The sequence below is a fragment of the Phoca vitulina genome, unplaced genomic scaffold, assembly GCF_004348235.1.
Source record: "Phoca vitulina isolate PV1807 unplaced genomic scaffold, GSC_HSeal_1.0 scaffold25, whole genome shotgun sequence".
Taxonomy (NCBI): domain Eukaryota; kingdom Metazoa; phylum Chordata; class Mammalia; order Carnivora; family Phocidae; genus Phoca; species Phoca vitulina.
Genome location: NW_022589728.1, coordinates 46185685 through 46197915, shown reverse-complemented (window position 1 = coordinate 46197915; position 12231 = coordinate 46185685). Strand labels below are relative to the sequence as shown.

General features: G+C 44.8%; 1 protein-coding gene across 1 annotated transcript in view; it reads left to right on the top strand.

Annotated features, from left to right (window-relative positions):
* SNX31 (sorting nexin 31) overlaps positions 1–12231 on the top strand; it is a 56242-nt gene that overhangs the window by 9381 nt on the left and 34630 nt on the right. Inside the window, exons 3-5 of the mRNA XM_032421901.1 lie at positions 685–799; positions 4055–4119; positions 11797–11907. Coding sequence (XP_032277792.1) covers positions 685–799; positions 4055–4119; positions 11797–11907 — 291 coding nt within the window. The remainder of the gene's footprint in view (positions 1–684; positions 800–4054; positions 4120–11796; positions 11908–12231) is intronic.

Here is a 12231-nt window from a genome sequence, read left to right as displayed (position 1 = left end):
CATTTGAGAGAGAATGAGATAGAGAGAGAGCATGAGGGGGGAGGGTCAGAGGGAGAAGCAGACTCCCTGCCGAGCAGGGAGCCTGATATGGGACTCGATTCCGGGACTCCAGGATCACGACCTGAGCCGAAGGCAGTCGCTTAACCAACTGAGCCACCCAGGCGCCCTGGAGTATGTTTTATCCTGATGGCATATCTCAAGTCAGACTAACCATATTCCCAGGGCCCATTAGTACTGGCCAGGGGATACCATATCAGATCGCATGCTGTAAGCATCTGTTATGTTCAGACTTGGTGGAGGTGGGGTGGGGAATTAAATTCCTAACTATTGCTCATCGTTATCACAGATACTATTGGAGAATGAGTTAAAGAAACATTGTATGGTATGAGTGGTGGGCAGTCTTACAAAAACAAATGAAAAATTAAAAGGTATCCCAAATCTACCAAACTCAGACTGGAGAGGTCATTCTGTAGTATGTCTAATAGTATCTTCAGAAACCTACCCTGAAATAAACTCCTTCCTAAGAAAATCAAATCATCCCCTTTTCCTCCTTTTGGCCACCAGGAAGGGTTAATTTTAAATTAAGTACTAGAATGAGACTTGCCCTAAGAGGAGGCTTTGGTGTCTCATCAACCTTGAATTGGAGGTTCTTTGCCTTAACTGTGTGTTTTCTGGATCTTTCAGCTGAGGCGGGTCTTTGGAAATTGCCTGCCACCTTTTCCACCAAAGTATTATCTTGCAATGACCACATCCATGGCTGATGAGAGGAGGGACCAGTTGGAACAATATTTGCAGAATGGTATGTATTTGGATTTTATTTTTACGGATTTATTGAGATACAGATCATATACTGTAAAATTCACACATTTAAAATGTGCAGTTCAGGGCACCTGAGTGGCTCAGTCAGTTAAGCATTTGCCTTCGGCTCAGGTCATGATCCCAGGGTCCTGGGATCGAGCCCCATGTCCAGCTCCCTGCTCAGCGGGGACCCTTCTTCTGCCCCCCCATTCTCTCTCTCTCAGATAAATAAATAAAATCTTTTTTAAAAAGTTGTACAACTGAATGGTCTTTAGTATATTTACAGAATTGTGCAACCATCCGCCATAATCTAATTTGAGAACATTTTTGTCACCCCAAAAAGAAACCTTATACCTATTATCAATCACTCCTTATTCCTCTCCCCCACATGCCTCTATCACCCCCTATACTAATTTCTGTCTTAATAGATTTGCTTGTTCTGAACATTTTATATAAATGGAAACATACAAAATATGGCCTTTGTATTTGGTTTTAAAAATACTCTGTTTTCACATTTGCCTTTGGGTGCTGTATGTTGGCTTTGATTGTAAAAGTCAAAGACCTATTACCTGGATTGAGACCAAAATAGAGGGCTGAGATGAACTGTTTTCCTGAAAGCTCTCAGGAAATATCAGAGTTGCATTTCCATCTCTGTCCAACAACCAGGGAGCCTCAGAGGTCTGCTCTGACCCTAATGAGGCTTGCAGTACCCTGGTCCTTGGCCCTTGCCTGCATCCTGCAAATGCTGTGCACAGCAAGGGGGTTTCTCAGAAAGGGGGTTTGGGAGAAGTAGCAAAATTGGCATTCAAGTATTGAAAAGGGGAAATAGTATATACACAAAATATTTGAAAAGTAGATCCTGTCCGAAGAGTATAAAATGAAAGGTACATTCCCTTCCAGCCCAGCCCCCACCCCCTTAGGCCTCTAGAAGTAAACACTATGACTTATGTATTCCTTGGAAGCAATTTTTGTGTCTACTGGTGTGTATGCACATCCCTGTTTGTTAAACACAGATTGGAATGTACTCTATATACTTTTTGGTACCTGATTCTTAAAAACTTTATTCTGAAGGAATTTCTGACTTACAAAAAGATGCAGAAATAATGCAAAGAATTTCTGTATAGTCTTCACCCAGATTTCCCAAATGCTAACATTTTATATTTGCTTTATCATCCTCTCAATTTCGGGGTATGCGTGTGTGTATTATATATGTTTTGAGAGGCCTTTGTTACATACACAAGCCACTTTCCCCTTAAGTACTTCAGTGTGTATTCCCTAAGATCAAGGACATTCTCTTCTACAACCACACTATAGTTATCAAAATCAGGCAATTAACACTGATAAAATAATGTTATCTAATCTAGAGACCTTTTTCAAACTACACCAACTATCCCACCAATACCCTTCATAGCATAAGAAAAAATGTGTTTTTCTTCTGTAAGTTGATTTTTCCCTCTTAAAAATCTATATTTTATAGACCATTCTAGATCAGCAATTATAGACTTACTTCATTACTCTCATGGTGGCACTTGTTTCCTTAAAGAAGATAGTAAATAAAAATTCTAGAAGTCCTCTATTTCCCATTTGTCTTTTGTAATGGAGAATATACCTCCTTTAGACCTGTTAAATAAGCCTTTTCAAACTCAAAATGTAACATCTGTTGAATTTTTCTTCTCTCTTGGTTTGATTTCTCATGTCTTAGGGAAATACTCCTTTAACTGCTGGCCTCTCCACAAATGATCACAGGGCCTAAGGGGTTGCTTTTCCAGGCCTGGCCTTTGTGCACATCATGGGGATATCTCCTGCATCCTCCTCTGGCAAGGCAGAGCAAGGAGACAGTGTGACTTAAGACATGGGCTCTAGAGTCAGACCCAGAGTCAAATCCTAGGTTTGCACTTCACTGGCTGTATGACCTTGGGCAAAACATTTACCTTCTCTGAGCTTCAGTATCTATCTGTAAAGTAGAGATAATATTTATCCCAGAGTTTGTTGTGAAGATTAAATGAACTAAAATAGACAAAGTGCTTAGCATTGTACCTGGTTCTTAACAGTTGCACAGTAAATACTAATCGAATGAACACTTTTTTCAACAGCTTTCCCCATCTCCAAGAATCCATGCTAACAATTATAATGTTAATTTGCATATCCACCACATAGATTCCAGAAAATAAGACAAGGGCTCCCCACCCCCCAAAATCATCTCCCTTAAAAAAGAGGGAATACCTTTTATAAAAAGTTTCTCAGGGAGACTTTTTTCGTTACTTTCTTTTGAAAAATGTTGCATTGTTGGGAAAGATACAACTTGAAATGACTTCAGTCAGTGCTAGTTTTGAATGCTGGTAGAAGTTACAGTGAGGCAGTCAATTGAACTGGCAAGAAAAAAAGAAGGGAAGGGAAGGGAAGAAGGAAAGAGCAAGGTAAGGAAGGAGGGAGGGAGGGAAGGAAGGAAAGAGAAACAGAGAAAAAAGAAAGAAGGAGAGAAAGAGAGAAAGAAGGAAGGAAGGAAAAGGCATGGTGGGGGTGGAGGGAGTGAAGGGAAAGAGAAAGACATTTGCTACAGATTTAGTAAGTACATAAGTTTGGCTAGAGTGCGGGGTCCAGGAGAGGCATTACAGGCAGGAGAGTAAGAAATGAGAAAGCAGGCTGGAGAGCACCTCCTACAGGAGTTTAGATTTCTCAGGGGAAAGCTTCTGCCCTTCTGCTCTGGCCACAGCACCTGAATATTGGTATCTGAGCTTTAAAAATCAAGAGGGCAAATACTCTTATAGGTATAGAAGAATAGAAAACTTTAAATCTCTCTGACAGCCTTATAATCACTTCTCTGGGGATAACCTCTTGAGAGCTCCTATTAAGAGAGGTACTCTCAATCAGGGTTTCTTGGTTGATTTCAGATTTTCAAATTAAGAAATGTCTTGCCAAAGTGGGAGTCCAGGTCCAAGTTTTAAGATCTTTTTGCTTTTTCACATTAACTTCATCATCATCCTGGTAGGGGAGCAAGCTGGATATTGAGCGATATGGGGATGTGTGAATAAAGTGAGACTCCTGGGACTGATATGATGGGTTCACATTGCTGTGAAGGCTGCCTGGAGGAGGCAAGCTTTGTGGATTTTCATGTATCTGCTATGTCATATCTCCATTGCCCAAGGAGGCAGGGGTGCACTGGCAAGGGCTTCAGGGCTCCCTGGAGGACAGAGCAATTTAACAGAGAAGTCAACCCAGCCCCATGCTAACCTGGCTCACCATCCGTATTTTTCAGTAACCATGGACCCAGACATGCTGAGAAGTGATGTCTTCATTGACTTTCTAAAACTCGTACAGCTGGTAAGCATGCTCTTCTTTACTAAGATCATTATTTTGCTGCTGAACATGTCTCTTAGTTACCATGTGTGTGTTTCTGGCCATCGACCCCACACTGGGTAAAATATATTCATTTGGGGTAATTGGAGGATGGTTCCTATTTCAGTTGTTTTTTGTTTGTTTGGTTCGGGTTTTTTTGGAGGTTTAGATTCTAGATGGAAAATAAGCATGTCACTTGACCTTTGAACTCACTTAAGTAAGCAGATACCTTTTAAATCCTGTAGCCTAAGCATTGTACATCTCAAAACTGGTCATGAGAAAGAGAACCTTTCATCATTAAGGGCCTTCACAACAATTTGGGAATCTTCCTTCTGTAGATGGGATCCACTGTGCCACAGTGAAGACATCAAGACAGCAGGAAGAGCTGGGCCAACTCTTACTTGTATCTTCTCTGCTCCTAACTCTGTGGTAAATGGATCACAGAGAAAATTCAGTCTGAACAGAATGACATAGAGCAACTCCCTTTCCTTTGCTGGTCTGCAGAACCACTGGCCACTGGCCTGTAGAGGTTGGAAGTTTGCCAAGTAGGCTTGGTTAGCACACCACTCATTCTCGTTGTACATGGGGGAACATTTTTATGCCTACAAGTATGTTCTTGACTGAATGGAAAGCTTTGCGAAGATTGAAGTCATAAGAATAACGTGATATTATTGAACTGGATCCCTAGCTAGGGGAGGAATGATACTTTGATGGGATTTGTAAAAAATGGAAGCAAATTTCATTTATTCCGTGGGTCAACCATGTTGCTATAGTAACTGGTCCATTCAACCTGAGAAATGACCCTCAAGTCTCCCACTGTGTCACCGTTCATATTTTCACATATACTTGATGGCTCAAAAAATATATACTTTCTTTGAAAAGTTTGTTGTTGAGGTGTTGATAGTCATAAAATTCAAACAGCACAAAAGGGCATATGATCCCACCACCGACCTCCAGCACGCCTCTTCAGAGACAGCTGTTTCCATTTAATGCGTGTTCTTTCTACATGTTTCTGTGCATTTACATGCATTTGTATGTATGCATATCCTTTCTGTTTTACAAATAAACACATACTCCATGCACTTACTGAAACTTGTTTTTTAAAATTCTGCATCTTGCCAATCCTTCTACGTCAGTCCCCAGAGGTACATTTGGCCTCAGTTCTATCATCTTTTTTGTGTACATTATGACTTTTGCTTTCAGTGCTTTTTAAAAACCATTCATGGGGCATCAGTGTTTTGGAGCTTTGTTTGAGTGTCTTTTCTTCTGATAATCTGAAAGATTTTTGCCTGGTTTAATTCTGTTAGTGTTCTACCTTACCTTGCTTACTCTGATGAGATTTTCACTTTTGTAATGGCTTTATTTTTCTCTTCCGTGTCTTCCGTCAACTTTGTCAGCTTACTTTTCTACCTTTTTATTATCGTACCTCTTTTTTGAGGCCTTCAGCTATTCTTTGAGTGTCATCTCCTTAGTGGCATGGTGTGGGGAATATATTTTTTACCCTTAGTTGGTCACGATTCCTCCCCCCTTTCCATGCAGGAGTTTTACTGGGGGCTCTTACTCTTTCTTCTCAGGCAATCACTCAGCTTTGGAAGGGGCTGTGCTTTGTGAGCCAGCTGACACGTAGTGTTGAGGAGGAGCTGGGGTTGAGTCATTTGAATCTGTCCATTGTACTCCTGGATCTTACCTCTTGTTTCTGAGCCCTTTCTCTGACATTCTGCCTGGAGGCCCGCGCAGTGTGTCTAGCCCAGAAACCATAGCCACGGGTGCACACGACATGATCTAGCATTTTAAAACCCTCTTACCGACTAAGTAGTCTCAGGACTGGCTTAGTGGTTAAGAGTGCAAGTGAGATGACCCAGGTTTAAATTTTGGCTGCCTGACTTCTAATTTGTACGGCTTGGGGCAATTTACTTAGCCTCTTTGTATCTCAGTTTCCCCAGCTGTAAAATAGGGAGAATCGCTCCTGCCTCACAGGGTTGTTTTGAGGATTAAGTAAGCCTTCAATATCTCTTAAAGCACTTAAATATCATCTGGCAAACTTAACACTTAGGAAGTACTTGCTACCATTAACACCAGTCCTTTCTTCTCTTCCCAACCATGTTAAGAGATTGCTTTCTGCAAAGATGATGTGTCTGCACATTTTTTGTGTGTGGCCTCCCCTGCCACTAGGTAGTGGCCAATGGGCCGGCAGTTGTACTCCCAGACATGCTAGGCCCTGGGGATTAACTGCTTGAAGACGGCTTCCGTGTAACTTGAGTTCCCTGGCACCTCGATACCTCTGCTTCTCTCCTCCCTGACCAGGTCCGATTTTCACTGCCCTTGGCGGCCCCCTCTGAAAACCCAGTAGTGGTTCAGGCTCGGGACAATTTTCAGCTTCTTCAAGGATGATTTTCCTTCCAGTTGTTTTCTCTCTGTCTCCAAAAGGAGAGCAGGACAGAGGTAACTTTGCTTCCAAAGATGTTTATAAAGGAGGTTGATGATTTTGAGAAAGGAGTTTAAATCAGGAAGGTGGTTCTGTGCTCACTGCATCCCTGTCCTGCTTTATGCTGTCCTTTATCATTCATACATTGAACAAATACGTAGTGAATGCCCGCCGAGAGCCAACACTGCTCTAGAGGTGGGGGGAGACACCAGTAAATAGCAACCAGTCCAGCTCACGGAGTTTACTGGCTTGTTGGGGAGATAGAAAAGTCACTGGGCATGGCACTAAATGTAATGGATACTGTGAGACGGGGCCGCGCACTGTGATACGGGAGCGTGTGCTGTAAGACGGGGCCGCGCACCGTGATGCAGGAGCACGCGCTGTGAGGACCAAGCACCGTGATGCAGGAGCGCGCGCCGTGAGACGGGACAGCGCACCGTGATGCAGGAGCACGCGCTGTGAGGATCGCGCACCGTGATGCAAGAGCGTGTGCCGTGAGACGGGACCGCGCACCGTGATGCAGGAGCACGCGCTGTGAGGACCGCGCACTGTCGTGCAAGAGCGTGTGCCGTGAGGAACGTGCACGGTGATGCAGGAGAGCGCGCCGTAAGACGGGGCCGGGCACCGTGACGCAGGAGCGCGCGCCGTGAGACGGGACCGCGCACCGTGATGCAGGAGCACGCGCTGTGAGGACCGCGCACCGTGATGCAGGAGTGCGCGCCGGGAGACAGGGCCATGACCCAGAAGAAGGTTAGGGCTGTGTCGAGATTTCTGTCCTCTCAGCCATGGTGCAGCATGTGGGGGCCCTGCCACTCCAGTGGCTTTGTGCCCACTTCCCCCAGTGTGAAGTACAAATACCGTTCTCTACGTGTGACCCATGAGAAAAGGGCCAGGAGACACTGCCATAGGATGAGTGTGTGTCTGGGGGACCTTCTAAAGGAAGTGACAACTGAGCTCGTATTGGAAGATTTCTGGGGCGGGCAGGGAGATCAGATCATACTCTAGCTTTTTCTTCCCATTAGGGACAAAACAACAAACCACATAGTATCCGGCGTTCTGGAAGCCTCAGCACTGATACTAGTAAAAGGGAAGAAATAGCCACTTAGCAAGGAGGGTGAGTCTACTCCAACTTCCAGGAGACCCTTCCCTGGCCACCTTGCAGGGCCAAAGCGATTTATTGGCGGTAAATAGATGCAGTCAATGCAAACCACCAAGTTTGCAGCCAGATTGCCAGTGCAGGGCGCATGGGAGCTGGGAGAACTGGAATGAGCAGTGGTGATACGTGGATTTGCCAGACTGTGAAAGGAGCCACAGGAACAGGGATTGGGCAGTTTGCCCGGCTCAGTATTCTACAGACCTGCATATTTTCACCGCTTCTGGTAAGTGCTTGGCCTGCACTTGCCAAGTGATTATTGCCATGTAATCCCATGCTCCCAGGCCTGGCTCTCCAAGCTCAGCAGTACAAGAGCATCTTCTCTCTGGGCAAGGACATAGGACATGAGAAACCTGAATGCGTGCAAGCTTTCTGGCCCCTCCTGAGGAAAGCCTTTATCAAGGATGATCATATGCAAGTTGCAAAAACAAGAAGGGTTTCCCTCTACAGGGTGATTTAATCTGGGCGAGGCCTGGTTCTTTATGTGCACTCTCTCCTTTATCCCCCACTTGTTGAAGGAGGTGCCATTAGGATCTCTTTTTCAGGTGAAGTAACTTGTCCAAGGGCATATGTCTCATACATGAAAGAGCTGGGATCTGAACATAAGGAGCCTGGATCCAGAGCCCCTGCTCCATCGATGTTATGACGTATTTCTAGATAGCCCACCCAGCCCTGCCCCTAACCACGTCCCTCTTGTTTTGTGTGTCTAGACTCCCTTCACTTACTACATTCTATGTTTTTGCCCTGTGATCGCCTTGGAGATAGATGGATTTTTGAAAAGGCAAAATCAAAGTCTTTAAAGACTTTTTTAATGTTCTTGATTCTTAAACTGCAGTATTCTGTGGCCTTGTGTGAACAACATATTTGAGAAAAAGAAGACTGAGAAGGTATTTGGAGTAGCTTTTGTGCACCTGGGAAGTTAGGGGCAACCTACTGACCTGGGAAGTTTAGTTCACTCTGGCTTTGTTTGGGGGATCTGAGAAGTGACTATTTTCCTCCCTTCCTCTTAAGAATGTTTATCACATACTTGTGTGATAAAACCTCCATTAAAATCCCCACACTGTGGGGTGCAAAGAGCTTTGGAGTTGGTGAACATGCCAAGATGCCGGCAGGGTGGTGTGCCCAGAGAGGGTATGGAAGTTCTGTGCCCCTTTCCACATGCCTTGCCCTAATGCATCTTTTCCATTTGGCTGTTTCTGGGTTGTGTCCATAATAAGTGAATTATGGTAGGTAAAAAGAGCTTTCCTGAGTTCCGTGAGCCATTCTAGAAAATTACCAATCTTGAGGAGGGTGTCATGGGAACCCCCGATTTCTAGCCGGTATTCAGAAGTGTGGGAGGCCTGGACTTGTGATTGGCATCTGAAATTGGGGAGGTGCCATCTTGTGGGATTGAATCCTTAACCTGTGGGGTCTGTGCTCACTCCAGATAGATAGTGTCAGAAGTGGTATGAGTGGAGAAAAGCCGTGTTTTTCCTTGTAGCATCCTGTGAGCAATGCTAAGGCCAGCGCTGGTGGTATAGTGGGGAGCCTGGCTGCCTTCCATGAGCAAGGGAAGGACACTGGAGGGTTTTAAGCAAGGGGAGGACATTTTTAGGCTTGCATTTTAAAAATATTTCTTTGGCTGCTATGTGGAGAGTGCTCTGTAGTGGGGTAAGAATGGAAACCAGGAGGCCATTGCAGGAGTCTAGGGAGAGGAGATGTTAGTTGGGTCTAAGGTGCTGGTGGTGGAGATGAAAAGTGGATGGATTCAAGAGATGATAGTGTAAGATGTAAAATATGCACAACTCAGAACTTGATTGGATATGAATGTTAAAAATATCTTCCTGAATCTTCTCTTGAATCCTTTATTTCTTATCTGTTGGCGCCCATTCTAATCCAAGGGACATAACTTCCTCCTCATTCCTTGTGCTAGCAATAACAAAACAATATAACCACCAGTTGGGTGTTTGCAGTGAGTACCGTTTCAAGTTCCACACGTTGCTTTCTTGAATCTTGTCCACAGCCCTATGAGGTGGGCACTATTACCATCCTTATTTTAGAGCTGAAGGAATGAGGAATACAGGGGACAAGTAACCTCTCCAGGTTTGCACAAGGTCCCATGTGGTGAGTGCGGGAGCTGGGCTTGGAGCCCTTTTCCTCACATGGTTCAGCCCAGTCCCTTGGTACCTCCAAGGGGATTGTTGCAGCTAAGCTCTGAGTTCTACCCCCTCCCCCCACCCCACCTTCTCTTCCCACCCATTTTTGCCACACTACCAGACAGATCTTTCTGTAACGCTGTTTCCATCCTTCTGCTTCCTTCTGCCTTTTTAATAAAATCCTCAAGTGTCTGACTTCAGGGCCCTCTATAATCTGACCGACTCTGCCAATCCAACCTGCTTTCTCACTTTTGCAGAAGAATTTAATAAAGGTATGTATTTATATCATTTTTGCTGTTCATGTAATTTAGCTATCTTACCAGTCTGCAATTTAGTTTGAGTTGAGAGTTGCACTGAAGTAATATAAATTAATGCTAGGCTTTTCTTTAGAATCTGACCAAAAAGTAATGGCATTCCTTTCATTCATTTTGAGTGTTTATCCCCTGAGGTAAGAGATCTCTGTGATGATAGGCCCCAAAACTTGAAGAACCAACATCTAGGCAAAGATGTACCTAGAAAGGGACTATTTACAACAATTATTTTGGGGGAACCCATAGAAACTTAGTAATTGTACGTACATGGTGGGGAGGGGGTAGTTAAAATTTAAAGTCAAACCTTGCCCTTTGATAATAAAATTAGGAAAAATAAGCCTGTCAGTAATGTGATCGGCCTTTTGAGGTACCTGGATAATGCAATTGAGTTGTTGGATTCCCTCAGTTCCCTACAAAACCTGATCTGTTGTATCCGTGAATGTGGTGGGGGTGAGGAAAGGGGAGGTGTTGCCTGTTGAGGGGAAAGGTCCCAGTTGGTCAGCTCACCTGAGCCCAACTCTGTGATCTCCACACCATCTTAGGATTGGCCCTTTGGTTCTTCTCTCGCCCAGCCTGATACCAGGAAGGCAGTAACCTGGGCTGGGTGCACATTGTCTAGGCACCCCTGTATTACTAATATTCTAGCTTATATGGTAGGCTTAGAACACAGACAATGATTTGAGTGACTCTTTTCCCAGTTCTCTCCAGGATGATACATACCCACTGGCATTCTAAATGCCTAGGAGAGAAGCGAACTCATTGCGTACAGTAGATGCTTTGGTGCATTAGGGTTTAATCCTATCGTAGAACCTGGGAACAGAAAGGCTGTGACCTGAATCAGCCTCCCAGAGATGAGGCAGCCCTGTGGACTGACAGCATCCCACTTGGGAGGTGCTAAAAACAGCCTTCCCCCAGACACAGCTGCCCTGTGAGACTCAGCTGGGCAGCCACTGGCCATGCCTCCTCCGGGGGTCCCTCTCTCTGTTGTCACTGAGCACCAATTGCAGCTTTACACTTTCCCAAACTCTGAAGGCCTTCCCAGTGTCTCTAGCATGTCCTTCACATTTTAGAACATTCCATCGAAGAACTTCACAGGCCCCCAGGTTTGCAGTCTCCTCTAGCTCACACATCCCCTTGCAGAATGCTTAAGTGCAAGCAAAGCAGGACTGAGCGGGGGGTGCTGGTCCTTAGCTGGACACTTACTCACCAGAGAGTGACGTGCTTTCTCATTCAGGCCTCATGGTTTGCCTACTTCAGATTTTTGCTATAGCAGAATCATAAATTATTGCAGATTATGGACTTTTAGGGATGCCTGGAAATATTCAAAATGAGAATTAAAATCTGAGATGCCCCAGGGTCACATGGATAGGTTTGGGGTTTTTTTCCCTAAAATGGATGCCTTATTGTTTATTTGGAAATTATTCAAGCTGCATGTCGTTGCTTTGTCTTGGCCTCTCCACACGCCTCCTCATCCCACCCTGCCCCTCAAGACAACATCCCCCAAATTTCTGCAGTCAGCTCTGTGTGTTTCTAGATACTGTATGCCCCAAGGGTCCAGGTAGAGGACTGACTGTTCCTGCTCCGGGTGCCCCATTGAAGGGCACTGTGGGGCTCACTGGACTTTTCTTTTGCTTGCAGGACACATTTAACATCACTACCAAGACAGCCTCCCTGGATATATTTCTGCCAGATGGAAGGAATATTCCAGTCGAAATTCTAACATCAGATACTGCTGAAAGAGTCCTAGAGGTAAACTTCGTCTAAACTCCAGAACCAAATTTAGGAATCATTCTTTTTGAAGGCAGGGACTAGGATAAGATTACCTTCCAGAAGCTTCCTCCCTATCATTTTACTCTGGATGACACATCTGTTGAGATGCTGGGATTTTCTGGAAGATGGACCAAGGAGTCTGAGCTACAGCCAGTCCTCCAGAGCATCTTTGGTTTTACTCTCCTTGTGGACATCAACTTCCCAGACATCTTTTAGGCCCTTCCTAAGGCTGCTGTCAGTCACCTGGGATTCAGCCAAGGATGTGCCCTGGAAATATGCCAAGTGCTTTATTTTGGGATGCCT